Source organism: Actinia tenebrosa, unplaced genomic scaffold (assembly GCF_029948245.1).
Source record: "Actinia tenebrosa isolate PJP-AT-01 unplaced genomic scaffold, QUT_ActTen_1.0 PGA_scaffold4__44_contigs__length_22323623, whole genome shotgun sequence".
Taxonomy (NCBI): domain Eukaryota; kingdom Metazoa; phylum Cnidaria; class Anthozoa; order Actiniaria; family Actiniidae; genus Actinia; species Actinia tenebrosa.
The window spans coordinates 16,291,406-16,306,355 of NW_028292581.1; the positions used below are offsets into that span (position 1 = coordinate 16,291,406).

General features: G+C 36.8%; 2 protein-coding genes across 2 annotated transcripts; one reads left to right on the forward strand and one right to left on the reverse strand.

Annotated features, from left to right (window-relative positions):
- The first annotated feature begins 228 nt into the window (after window positions 1-228).
- LOC148907262 (fibroblast growth factor receptor 1-like) lies at window positions 229-3,665 on the forward strand. The gene is made up of 5 exons (XM_089036834.1): window positions 229-256; window positions 655-1,044; window positions 1,719-1,997; window positions 2,803-3,192; window positions 3,580-3,665. The coding sequence occupies exons 1-5, from the start codon at window positions 229-231 to the stop codon at window positions 3,663-3,665; spliced, it is 1,173 nt and encodes a 390-aa protein (XP_088892960.1).
- A 1,834-nt stretch (window positions 3,666-5,499) lies between these two features.
- LOC148907263 (coiled-coil domain-containing protein 130 homolog) lies at window positions 5,500-12,995 on the reverse strand. The gene is made up of 9 exons (XM_089036167.1): window positions 12,820-12,995; window positions 12,669-12,722; window positions 11,516-11,595; window positions 10,762-10,817; window positions 10,244-10,362; window positions 9,184-9,268; window positions 8,653-8,762; window positions 7,837-8,035; window positions 5,500-6,807 (listed from the first exon to the last, which is right to left on the reverse strand). Exons 1-9 carry the CDS (start codon window positions 12,820-12,822, stop codon window positions 6,251-6,253), a joined length of 1,263 nt encoding a protein of 420 aa, XP_088892293.1. The 5' UTR covers window positions 12,823-12,995; the 3' UTR covers window positions 5,500-6,250.
- Window positions 12,996-14,950: the final 1,955 nt, after the last annotated feature.

Below are 14,950 nucleotides of genomic sequence, written 5' to 3' on the forward strand. Positions count from 1 at the left end.
ATAATAACAACAATAACAATAATAATAACAACAACAAAAACAACAATAACAATAACAACAACAACAATAATAATAATAATAACAATAATAATAATGATAATAACAACAACAACAATAATGATAACGATTACAACAACAACAACAACAACAATAATAATAATAATAATAATAAAAATAATACTAACTAGAAATAGATGATGGACAAAACTTGATAAGACAATGCCAAAAATGGATGATATTGCAAAACTGCGAAATAGTTAAGGCATTCTACACCTTTGAATAGACATTTTGTTAATGTAACTAGAAAGGCAAAACATTCTCAGGTACTTTAAGACCCTTCATGCTGGTTCGGCCGAGGCTTGAACCACGACCCACTACACAACAAAATTAATTAATAACTCAGATATACCGCGTGGCGGTTATTTTACCAATCAACGCTCTTGCAGCTTTTCCGAGCCCAAAGTAGAAGCAGAGACTTAAGTACTGCATAAATTTTACTGTATTTTTATCGCACTTACGAGCGTCCAGTAGTTTCCGGTTTACCTGTATTTCCATAATCCGAACACGCACCGACAAATACATTTTCCCCCCGGAATGATATCTATTTTTAATAGCATTTGAGAAAATGGATAACATGTTTATATTTTTCTACAGCCAAACTACGATCCAGACCAACACTCCAAAGAAACCTTCCAAAGAACACAAGTGTGGCTTTAGGAGATAACGCAACCTTGTCATGTATCGTGGTTGCTAGTGACACCTTGCCTGATTTTAGGTGGCTCAAGTGGAAGCAGGTTCCAACGACCTATCCATTACTGAACATCGGTATTGACAACAAGGCTTTCACATTTATCGACTTAAAGCATTACGATACGATCAGATCCGGTGACCGCTACGGTGTCAAAGTGACTATTGTTAATGTGACGGAAAAGGATTTAGGACTTTACACGTGTTTGGTCCGTAATCACATCGGCAGTAACCATGTCAGCGCCTTCCTGAACAAAAAGATCGAGCCTAAAACTACCAAGTCCCCTAAACATGTTGGTGAGTGTGTGAATCTTATAACTACTGAATTATTATCATTTTATTAGTAAACTGACTGTAGAAAATTGAAAATACGGTTTCCTTCCAAAAAACCATGATATGCTAAGTGTTAAGTGGCATTTGGATGTTGTTGATTTTGTTTTCATGGCGCAAAATGACATCAATTGTGACGGTTTATGATGATGATGAAAATGCACTGCTGATATCAAAATAAAAACTTTGATATTCATGCTTGTCTAATGATCGAAAAGTATGTAGCAGGAGAATCAGAAGTTTGTTTGCTCTAAATATTCCTGGATTTCACTGGCCTTGTCAATTCATGGTGTTTGGCCTCCATTTGGACCAGACTCTGATGAGATTATTCGGAACATTTTTTCCACAACCATGCTACCCAGTAACAGCTAGGAATAAAATGAAAGTTTACGTTGTTCCGGTTTGGGCTGGGTTTAACTTAAAATCGTTTTTTTTTGGTGTTTGGCTCAATTCCATTTCGGAGCAGACTGATGTGATTATTGAAAAAAAAAGTTTTCGAATTTTTATTTCTGATGGATGATGGATGATGGATGATGGATGATGGATGATGGATGATGGATGATGGATGATGGATGATGGATGATGGATGATGGATGATTCCTGTCCCTGTGTTCTTTCGCTCAACTCTCTTTGTTTTGTAGACAACAGGGCTCCCATCTTCAAAAACCGGAAGAAAATGCGGGTATCCTTTATAGCATGGCCGGAGTCTCATTCCAAAAAACTGAGATGCTTAGCAGACGGAGCACAACCTATCAAGTACCATTGGCTGAAAGATGGGACAGCGAGAAATCGTAACATGAGGACAAATCTATCATATTTGAAGCTAAGGAAACTTGTGCCACAAGATAGTGGGCAATATACCTGTGTGGTTTCCAATGCTTATGGAACAATAAATCATACGTACACTTTACATGTGGTTGGTAAGTTAAACATCATTAGTCTTACAGTTCTCTTAGCTTCAACTATCTTAAAAATATTAATAATAATAATGATGATAAAGATGATGGTGATGATGATGGTGAGGGGGATGATGATGATGAGGTTCTTATATAGCGTAATTTTACATCGTCTCAATGCGCTTTACATAGATTTTAACCAGTGGACAACTTTATGGGCTGCATATTAAGGTGCTATTAGCAGTCGCCGTGCAGCTTACAATCATGAGTGACTTGTTAGGACATTAGTGTTATGCCTCCAATGGATTGGCTGTTGGATCGGGCCCTGGAGACAATCCCGTATTCTTATACGAATAATTCAACAGGTTCTTTTATGTCCACCATTTTACAAGTGCAGGTTAGGAAGGGTTGGGAGACAGGGCCTACGTTTTAAAGTCCTTATCCATGAAGATTTTTAGGTCTAACCATTTGAAGATGAAATTAGAAAGGCAAAACCTTCTCAGTTATTTTAAGACCCTTAATGCTGGTTTGGCCGAGGCTTGAACCACGACCCGCTACACAACAGAACGATGAATTAATAACTCAGATATACCGCGTGGCGGTTATTTTACCAATCAACGCTCTTGCAGCTTTTCCTAGCCCAAAGTAGAAGCAGAGACCTAAGTAATACATTGTATTGTTTTTTTAATATCGTACTTAAATGAGCGTCCAGTTTATTACCTGCATGTATGTCGATATTCCTCAAACGAACCGGCAAATGCTTTTTTCCCGGAATGATATTTTTTCATAGCATTTGATAAATTGGATAACATTTATTATTTTTCTAAAGCAAAACCACGATCCAGACCAACACTCCAAAGGAACCTTCCAAAGAACACAAGTGTGGCTTTAGGAGATAACGCAACCTTGTCATGTATCGTGGTTGCTAGTGACACCTTGCCTGATTTTAGGTGGCTCAAGTGGAAGCAGGTTCCAACGACCTATCCATTACTGAACATCGGTATTGACAACAAAGCTTTCACATTTATCGACCTAAAGTATTACGATACGATCAGATCCGGTGACCGCTACGGTGTCAAAGTGACTATTGTTAATGTGACGGAAAAGGATTTAGGGCTTTACACGTGTTTGGTCCGTAATCACATCGGCAGTGACCATGTCAGCGCCTTCCTGAACAAAAAGATCGAGCCTAAAACTACCAAGTTCCCTAAACATGTTGGTGAGTGTGTGAAGCAGATAATTATTGAATTATCATCAATTTATTAGTAAATTGACTGTAGAAAAATGTTGCTTCTGCTCTAAAAACTATGATATGCTTAGTGTCAAGTGGCCTTTAGATAATTTTGATTTGGCTTTCTCGGGAATGACGTCACACGTCACAGTTAATGGTACGTAAGGATGGAAGAGGAGATCGGCTAGAAATCCTTTTAAAAAAGGACTTTGAATGAACCAGTTTTAAGGCATCATTGATACCTTTTTAATCATCACATCTAACTAACAGATCAATATATCATGAACAAAGGCAATACGTCTTATCCTAAACACCTAATGGACATCAACAAAGTGAAATCCTCGAATCTGACATCCAACATCCATTTGGTTTCAGATCCACCTACCGCGAACGAAGGCAAGTCTATCTCATCCAAATACCGGACGTCCAACTACTTGGAGTCCTCGGATCTGGATTTATAGTTGCATGCAATGCCCTGTGCATTTTTTTTAGCAATCCAATCAGGTATCCTATCAATTTTGATTTATTTGGTTTAGAATCGGAAAAAGAGGCTTTTGCACCATCGCGTGATGGCAGACATGTCAGGAGCTAGAAGCAGATATCAGAGTTACACTCTTTTGCCTTTCAAACAATTGTTTCAAGTCGAGGCATTTGGGTCAATACAATGAAATGTAAAACTGACCCAAATGTAACTATTGTCTGAAGGCAATAATGTGTAACTTCAATATCTGCTATCGAACCTGGTCGAATCTGATTTACATAAGAAAGAATTCAGTTTCCCCAGAGGAAAAAGACTCTGCCTCCTGTCATGGCTGCCATCACGTTATGGTGCAGCGCTTTTCTCGGTTAAGAGGGACTTAACCGAGAAACGTCCGGATGTGATGCAGGAAACTTTTCCATGTCTCTAGCATTTTTCATGGTTATAAAAGCTCTGCCGGCATAGTAATTAATTAAAAGGTAAATCTGTTGGTAAATTTGTGTAATAGCGTATTACGAGTTTTCTTTAGTATTAACAGTGAGATAAATTATCCAGTTGCGTATGATATTGTGAAGGGCAGATTTTGTAGATGGCCGCTGTCAAAATCCTCATCTAGGAACGTACGCAATTTAATTTCCTCCAATTAAGTTATCCTTCCTTATCCGTCTTTATCAGGAAGCATAGGGACCATATTCCCTTCCCTAAGTAGGGACCCAATCGAACCGGGAAGTACCTTAAACCCTCCCACTCATGGGCTTCCTGTTAGTGCCGTGTCTGTAGTAACGACTTCTACATACGTTGCATATAGCATATACTTTTGAAATAGACAGTCTACTGCAACTAGACTTTCAGTTTTGGAGATATTCGACTACAAAATCCAGAATTCCACTTCCAGATTTGCCAGGCACTGGGTAACCCCACCCCGTGTTTCGAACATAAACATCCCGTACATTCAATATGAAAAGCGAAGAGACATGTATCCACTCTATTTTTGAATATAATTCGTTGACTGAATTATATCTTGCCAATAAGCATGGCTTCAATGACTATTTTAAAAATTGTTTTTGGTGTTATTTGATTACTGGATACAATTGTATTATTCACCAAGATCTATTCACAGGATAACGTTTTGGAACAGTGAGTACAATCCAGAAAGAAGGGTGTGCTATCCTGAAAGCGTAATTTTTCAATTTGTTTGAGATAAGTAACGGACTATGCAACAGTGCAATCCCATAGCACCATTTCCTGCAGCAAAGCACCACTTAAAAAAAATGCCAACAAATTAAAGTGAAACATGATTATCATAAGCACAGATAACGCTGAATATTTGGTGTGCAAAGGAATGCGTTTGATCATGCAGGTGCAAGTGAAACTGTGGCATTTTTTTTTTAGCGAGAAAGCCCCGACAGTTTTCTTAGCTCGAGCTTAGCTTCTTAAGCTGGAACAGCTTATCTTGGCACCCAGCTTTCTCAAATTCGTTGACGCGAGTGTGTTTATTCTTTGTCTAACTTAAATCAATTAAGACCTTCATTTATTATCATTTAATCATTTCTTAAATTCCCGTGATCTCGTGGAACATGCTCTCAGGACCGTAGCCACCAACTTTTGATTGGTTCGGTTTCCAAGGGAGGGGGGAGGCTCACACACACATATTGCGGATTTCCCGCCAAATTAATGACATCGATATCACGAGAGAAGTGTTTATTCATTTTTCTTCTAATCATTAAAAAAAAATTTTTGTTCAATGATTTTTCTCATTTTTATTTTTATTTTATTTTTATTGTATTTTATTCCCCCCCCCTTCCCCCCCCCCCGAAAGTTGGTTCGGTTGAAACCGGACCAACCGTACCGGTGGCTACGGCCCTGGCTCTTATATTAACCCAGAATCATAACGCTGCGGAAAGCGTTTTAAGACCACGCCAGCAATGGTCTAACAGTTTTAGCCAAGGCTGTCTTATTATGAAAAGTCAATGTTGGTTTTGTTTTCTTTCACAACTTTTCAACTGCAGTTTGAGCTGTCCAAACGGCTCGAACCACACTTTTTTTTGCTTCGAAACTCCATTGTCCCCGTGGATGCATGACTCCATAGCACAGCCGGCCTGTTCAGTTGATTTTATAGCCATGTTGGAGAATTCTCGACTCTGAGTCATCATCAGAACTGCCCTCGAGTATAACGATGATACAAGAGGCGACGAACAGTCCTTATTCGATGAAGACTGCCTAGATATCACAGATTTGCCATATGCAATTAACTTGTTTTTACCGCCATGTTGGAGAATTCACTAGGAGTCATCATCAGACTTGCCCTCGAGTATAACGATGATACAAGAGGCGACGAACAGTCCTTATTCGATGAAGACTGCCTAGATATCACAGATTTGCCATATGCAATTAACTTGTTTTTACCGCCATGTTGGAGAATTCACTAGGAGTCATCATCAGACTTGCCCTCGAGTATAACGATGATACAAGAGGCGACGAACAGTCCTTATTCGATGAAGACTGCCAAGATATCACAGATTTGCCATACGCAATTAACTTGTTTTTACCGCCATGTTGGAGAATTCACTAGGACTCTGAGTCATCATCAGAACTGTCACTCGAGTATAACGATGATACAAGAGACGACAAACCAGCCTTATTCGATGAAGACTGCCGAGATAATACAGATTTGTCATGTGTTAAGGATGCTTCCTCATAAAAGTCTTTAGAAGTGACCACTTTTTCATCATTATTTTGGTCAATTCTAGTAACAAGCTGTTTTGAAGAAAAGTCCGAAACGAATATAGAATGGGGTGGTGTGCAAGAATCTGTTATTTCCTTATTTTTTAATGAACAATCGTCTTCCTGGATAAGTTGTCCTTCTGACTGACGCATCCTCTCATCTTGATCATTATTACCCAGTCGAAGTATTTTCCCTTCATTTTCTAATTTATCATTTGCAGAAGGCGATTTCACCAACACACTTTTCTTCCATTGATTTTTGTCGTCTTCGATGCTAGTCTTTCTTTTCCTGCGAGGCAATAGACTGGGCAGTTTCGTGGCCAAGGGATTGGTAGACGTCTCGCTAAACCAAGACCTATCTTCGACCTCTCTTCTTTTATTTCTTTTATGCGCGTCAAAGCCTACAATGCGCAGCAAGAAGAATCACATTAGATTATCAATAAAATAGAACAAACAACGGTGCTTCATGATGGTAATAATATTGAGTGGAGTGCAATATGATCTGAAATCATACGAGTGTATGGTGGTGGTGGTGGTGGTGGTGGGGGGGGGGGGGGGGGGGTGGGGGCGTAGCGGGAGCGCAATTTGTTAATCATAAGTATGACTTCAGACCCCAATTGCACGACACGAAGTTCTATTACTAATTAAGTTTAGTATTTTTACAAAAGTGACTATAATAAATCCGGCGCATTTTGCCACAATTAACGTCTTATGATGTCATATTCACCTACAGGTGAATAAAACTTAGCGCGCGCGCTAGTTTGTCGATTTGTGCCGCTTGCAGAGATAATTAGATTTCGAACAAAAAAAAAAACAACAAAAAACAAAACAACAAAAAAACAACAAAAAACAATAACAACAACAACAACAAAATAAATGAATAAAAAACAAAAGAAAAAAAAAACAAACAAAAAAAAAAAAACAAAAAAAAAAAAAAACAAAAAAAAAACCAGAAAAAATCTCACCGTTATTTATTCAATTCGCTTGTGTCAAACATAATAGATATCGATTTTTTATTCCTTTTTCATAAAGACAAACCAGACAGCATTTTATCCCCTACTAAACGCATGCCGGCAATGAAGCAGTCGATCCAATCATGCCACCATGCCAAATGACTCGACTTTCATTCCTGGACTCGGTGTCATTTTTGATTGGATATTCCATTTGGTTCTCTCCTGCGCTTTAAAGGAATTTTCTCTGGGTTCTCCTGTTTTTCTCCCTTCGTAAATAATTTTTTAAATTCCAATTCGACTCGAGGTTTGTTACCTTTGTACACGTAAAACAAGGCGATTTTAATTTTTTTTGTTTTGCGGCTTGGCTTTTTTTTACATTGTCCCAATTTTTAAATTCCTTTTAGCAACCTCGAAAAAAAAAAAAAAAAAAAAAAAAGATTCTGTAAATGATCTTTTCAAGGAACTAAATCAACATACCAGTTTTGTAAAACTTGATCTTTTTCGCACGTTGAACATCTTCAGGCTCTTCAGGAACCAAGGCAATATCAAGACTTGCTCTTTTTCTTAGTTCATCGTCAGCTTTGTTGACCTCAGCGATATTTTTCTTTTCGTCTCGAAATTTCTTTCTCAGAAGTTTATTAGCAGCGTAATCGTCTTTCCATACTGACTGGACCTCCTTGATATTGGTAACAATAACAAAAGAAGACTAATTAGGTTGACTAATTATTGCCATGGAAATTTTTTCTCTGACCTCAGGGTGGACGCCGAAAACCCTAAAATAAAGACTGGATGAACGGTGCAAATTAGAGCAGTTTTGGTATGACTGTAAACAGTTCGCGGAACAAACGCGGTACAGCAAGGCATACGCTGGGCCAACCACAATGCGCTAGAATTTACTCTCCTTCCAATCAAATACCCAAAACACGGCGCGGACACGGTCACGCCAAGGTAACGGCACTGTATAAGTATGCCAGACAAATCATATTGCGCGACAATGAAATATTCAATCAACATTCTTGACAACATCACGGTCGCGGCAAGGCACGCATACGGTTTTCACAATCATAAGAAATCTGATGTATATGCACAACGTTGCAAGTATCCACGAAATTGCATCATACATGTCGAACTCCTTAACTGCTGTGCGCAAGTGTGGAAAACAACAAAGAGGAGTGTCTGTATAAGCCATTCCTAGGTTTAGGAAAAAACTGGGTCGAGTTGGCATTGCAGTGCATTGTTGGGATACTATAGGACACATTTCCAAGATGGTTTGAAATCCAGCAATACATGTACCTGTAACTGGTGTAAGACAGGAGCGGCTTTTTTAGATTTCTGTACATCCTCAACTCCATGCTCCAACTTAAACATAGCATCAATAGCCATTCTCTTGGCATCCTCTTTGTCTAGAAAAGTGATTTGAAATGTCATAGAGTATTAAAAGAAGTAATATTTGATTTTCCTTTCCAATTAAAAGTCGTGAAACCAGAACATCATTGAACAGTTATTGAACTTGGCTTTCCACATAGCATTACATTAATAATAATAATAATAATAATAATAATAATAATAATAATAATAATAATGATAATAATAATAATAATAATAATAATAAAAGTCAAAAACAATGAATAAAAAATATACAATGTCATTGAGAAAAAAAACCCAATATCATAGAGGAAAAAAAAAAAAGGATGTGAACAAATAAGTTTTAAGCGCTGATTTAAACGAGCAAATCATACTAGCAGTCCTGACGTTGTATGGTAGTGAGTTAAATACTAGCAAAAAATTAAATCTAACTTATGAAAGGAATCTCAATCTCTGCACCTGTTGTTTCTACTGTTTCAGTTGCAGACGGCTCCCACGTTTCATTCTTTCTTCTTGCACCACTGACCACAACATAATCACAATTCTATAATAGAATACATCAAACATCAAATTAATTAAATTTACTTCCGTTGTCCCACTGGTCACAGCATAATCAGAATTAACAAACTCATCACAATTCTATATCCTGAATCAAATAGCTTGAATGAATAACTTGAAATTATTGTGAAGTTTTAATTGAGTGTGCTATTTGGAAGGTTGCATATTTTATAGCCATTGAATTTTGCGAGCTTGCAAAAAATATTCAATTTATCTAATAGCGAATTCATTAAATAAAATGACAGTCATATTTTGTTTCAAAACATGAAAAATATGAAAAATAACATACAAAATGTGTTTATATAAAGCAAGAGAGAGCCAGAAAACTCCTAATTTAAAGTTTATACAAAATGTTTTGAGACAAAATGAAAGAATGGAGTATAAGGTAGCCAAGGAGAATAACGTTATTTTCAAACACAAAAAGAAATGGGAAAGTCTCGCACTAGATATAATCAAATAACTGGCAAATCTTATGTTTTTTCGTGTATTTATATTTATGTATATATTTTTTGTGCTTGTTGTTGTGTGTGCTGTAATCTAATATCAATATATTTATACTAGTAATCATGTTAAAATGATGTAAACTTTTCATCATAAGATGCAAAAAGATGTAAATCATAAAATATAAATCATGTTGTAGAAAAATCTCGTGTAGCACAGTCTTAGTGTGCTACTCTTTAAGTTGTAAATAAATAAATAAATAAATATATATATATAAAAAGCTTGTAAATTTCAATTAAAATGTTTGTAAATAAAAATAATAATAATAATTTAAAAAAAAAAAAAAAAAGTGTACTACATGTACATGTACTTATAGTAATGTTAGAAGACAGACACAATACATAAAGTTTACTGCATGTAAATGCTTTTTTTTTCATGTGGTAATAATACAGTGTTAATATGGTTAAAAGGTTCCAGACGCGCCTTTTCCCCCAGAACTCCCAATTGCCAATTGCCTTACCTTGGGATCAGTTTCAATTTCAAAGTAGTTATCACAAAGATGGCATTTCATGCGAAATCTGTAAATTGGAGTTGAGTAGTAGTTGCCCACTTTCTTTTTCTCTGCATTGTAACGCACTCCTGCATGCAAAAGTAAATATGAACTTTTTAAGCAAATAACCAGTTACAATTAAAGCAAAATATTCCTATAGGCAGTGGGATAATATATATATTCAATAATTTAGTATTTAGTAAAGAAAAATTGACTAGCAAGATTCCTCCATCTCTGCAGCTTCTACAGACCTTTATCACGCATAAGCCATGCATGTTTATCCCCATGAGAGCTTTTAGTTTGTTTCTGCCAATTCAAACTCATCGTAAAGTGCTTGAATGCAAAGTTAGCCAGGCAAAAATCTATTGTTTCAGCTGACATGCCTTGTGCATGAGAAAGGTCTTTTAGATACTGTGATTATCAAATAAATATATTATGTATATCAAACTAGTTCTCTATTCATAAAAACATGATTGTCTTGTACCAACCCATTCCAACATGGCTGTCACATCCTCCACACCAGATATTATAGGGCAACTCAAACCTAAGGAGCAAAATAACATGTAATGAAACACGTTAGTCATGTTAGTCGGGAAGCATGGGTGGTCTAAAGGTGAGTGTGCTAGCCTCTCACCAATGTGACCCTGGTTGGAGTCACCACGAGCTCAGTGTTGTATATGAGTAGAGTTGTTTGTTGGTTCTCTCCTGTACTTCGAGGGTTTTCCAGGTTCTCCGGTTTTCCTCCCTCTGCAAAAACCAACTACTAAATTCTAATTTGATCCTAGGAGATATACACGATAGGGCTAACCTCAATATCTCGTTTCACACATACTGATGTGAATAAATTAGTGTGTCAACCATTAAAGCCTGGCTGATATGTGTTCTATATGTACTGAATATGAACATTTAACAATAAAATACATTTTCTGTTTATATAGCTTGATATAATTAAGGGGAAGTTAGAAAAATTCTCAATAGTTATACAAACCTGAGACTACTATTAGTATTTTTTATCTAATTTCATAAATTATTGCATGCACAAGGATAATCTCAATTACCACTACAGTAGTAAAATAATTATTGTGAAACTTGCATTATAATATTCTGTTACGATTGAGTAAAATGTCTTTAGTTATTCAAGAAGCTCTTATATTCTATATTCTTTATATGATACTTATATTTATTGATGTTGCTTTAATGTTGCAATACATAAATAGTTACACATTTATTGGCTGTATATACCTGATAACAAGAATGCCTTGACCCAGCTTCTTGGCTCTTTCTCTCAAGGGATGTTGTCCAACATATTTGTTTATCGAACCCTTTAATACAAAATGAAATGCCAGGCTATTATATCTAAACTTCGTTAGTTAAATAATAGATTGAACAGTTTTTTCTGTGCTCTGTTCAGTAATACAAAATAATAAATGTAAATGATCTAAATAATGGCCGGTCGGTCAATGGCATTATGAGCAGCAAATTAGTTTTAACTCAGTTAATCCTCATTTCTAGCTCAATTAAATGATTGGCAAGGCAAAGATTCCACTGGATGGATTCTTAGTCCTAGATAGAAATTACCCAATAACTGGTGGTTATAAGTATGAAGGGTGAAGAGAAGCATGCATTGAAGGCAAGTGCTTTTCAAACTTTTTGATCAGTGCTTTTGGTATTTTCTAAGTGTTTTTTTATTAAATGGAGCATTATTGCATTTTCCTTTAACTTCTTTGCTAAGTTTGCTGCACACATATGCATGGCATCAGCAAGCATTCTATGTTCAAGAATAAATAACATTTTTTGACCAATCAGAGCATGTGTACAACATAAGCTAACACAAAAATCAGCATCACAGCAAGTCAGCTGTAAGTGCAGAGAGCAGCAAATGTTGTGGATAAATACACTACATTTCATTTGTGTTGTGTGTTACATGCAGAGCATGGAAAACGTTTATACGAAAAATATGTCCAAGTTTTCAAAGCAGTTTTTTTCCACTTCTTAGAGTTCAAACCATACATGTATATCTGTGAAATAGCACAAAAACTAAAAAGCACTAAACACATCTATGCCTTTTGTTTTCAATTGTTTCATTGGTGATTGTATTATTTAGTTAGTACTATTTCAGGGGTATATAGTTTGCACTCTAGCAAATCCAGCTACACATATACAGATGGCATCAACACTGGCTATTTAAATATTTTCCATTGATTTTACATGTACCTCCAATTTAGGGACTTTGTGAAGCCTGGAGTCAAATAAACTAAGAAAATACTGACTATTAAAGAAATGAAGGTTCAAGTTTTAAATTCTTTACATTATAGCCTGATGCCAGAAATTTCCCAAGATAAAAAAAGCTTATAAAATAAATATAAAATACTAAACTTTCCATACAAAAATATACCTTGTCTGGGGTCCAGTCTGGAGGGTAATACTTGTTCACTGCCTTCCTCTCGGCCTAAATAACACATGAAATAAAAAATCGAAGCTTATATAGCTATAGATTTTGCTTAAAGCAATAAAAAGCAAATAAGAGTATAAAAATCAAAACTCACCATTTTGTCTTGTTTACTTCGTGTTTGAGCCTGCTGAGCCTTCTATATTTTGGACAGCGGCCATACCACAGGAAGCCCAGTCTTTAGTAGAGTCCCAATGTTGAATGGTTGTTATCTAGAAAGGCTTCACACAATGTCCTTTTTAGGTTTTACCTTATTTCTGATCGTTTCTTATTCTTATTAGTTTTCAACCCAATCTGCGCCCCTACCCGGATCCGCTACTCATTCATCGATTCAGTATCATATAAAATGACTCATTATAAATGACTCCGAAACTTGGCTCAACTTTTGTTGGTACCGTTTTATGACGTTGCTAGTGGTTTCACTTGATATTATTAAACGACTTATAAGCCCCTTTTTTAACGACAAAGAAAAAAAAAGGAAGAAGAAGGAGGGGGGGGGGGGGGGGGGGGGGTGGGGAGAGATGCAAAAAATCCCTATCGGGTCTCGTTTTTAGGTCACCAAGGTCAGAATCGAGTGAAAGAGACTAGGTATGATAGTAACCAGCATCAAAACGAGGCTGAGTTTCAAACTTGATTATTTGAGTTCGAAAATATGGCGGCAAGTGTTTATACTGGAGAGTATAGCACGCCGACAAAGATGTGCCATACTGTACGATTTCACCATATTTTATACATCCACTGACTTCTGTGCTGTCGAGATGGCGATCGACGGAAGGAGAGCGTTTTGGCTGAGTTTTGGAGTTTTGTCTGGTATTGGGGTGACATACTGTGTGTCTGAGTTGAGGAAGTTGCTGAGAGAAAGATGTACAAGACGACCTCTTTCTCTTCTTGAAGATGCGATCCAGTTAGAAGATCTCGCTACTTTAGCTCGATCGCCTAACTTGTCTCTCAAACGCAGCGCCGAGCAGTTGATTCTAGACCGAGCTATGAAGGACAAGAACTTGGAATTCATTATGAATGCTTGCTTTAGTTCAGATGAAGTACAAGTCTTGAAAGGAATAATTGTCATCGGGGTACTCGTCAAAAGTACTGATTTTAGGAATAAACTACTTCAGTTTGATGTACTAGAAAACGTTAGCTTGTTGTCTTGATCAACTCGATAGAACCAGGCTATAAGATGTTAGCAGAAACTGGAGGCAGGACATGTTAAACTAAGAGAGTCATATCGTCATCTCTATTCGACTTTGCCTTCCGTGATGATGATACCCTCAAGATTCGACTGGGTAACGCTAGCTCGAAGATTGTTTCATCATTCTGCATCTGATGTTCGCTCTCCAAGTAAAGAAGTGATGAAAATGGTGTATATTGTCACGTCATCAGTTAGCTTCTCAGTGACACGGGTCCCCCGCCCTCAGCCTGTTAGAAAATGATGGTTTGTTAGTTGTTAGTATGTTTGGTAGTATAGTTTCTCAAGTGATGGTTTAGGAATCAAGGAGTTGAGAACGTCTTGATGACGCTACTGCCTACCAGACCTTGTCAAAGTGTTGTGCTAATTGTTACTGGAAGAAGGAGAGATCCAGGCTTTGCAACGGACACGAATGTGCCAGCCAAACCTTACTTTACAAGGCCAAAAACTGTAGCATGCTTAAAAGCAGGTATAGTTGTTTTCGTTGTCTTAAGTTACACTCTAACAACATTTACTTGATTCTGACTGTGAAAACAAGAGGGAAACAATTACATTCCCAAAATTGTTTACTCAAGTAGAGCCTCAATTGTTGCTCAATTTTTTTGAAGTGTGTTTAAACAAAAAGTAAAATTCGACACCAATGCTTCTTGACAATTACTTGATTCTGATTCTTGTTCTGAACAAGAGGAATTTTGCAATTATAACCAAATGTGTTAGTCTGATAGAGCCCCCATTTTTTGCCTCAATTTTTTTGAGTGTGTTATAAACAGAAAAACTCGCATCAATAAGTCTTGACATTTACTTTGACCCTTCTGACTGGAACAAGAGGAATACAAGTAAATCCCAAAATTGACTCGTGTAGTAGTTCCCTGATTTTTGGCTTCAATTTTTTTTGGTGGTGTGTGTTATTAACAAAAAACTTGGGCAACAAATCGTTCTTGTACAATTCAGGAATTTTTAGGACAATCATGGAGTTTTGCAAGTTCGTCAAATATGAAACTCGCCTACTAAAATAGGGGGTGAGATTGGTGTGGGCCAAGCG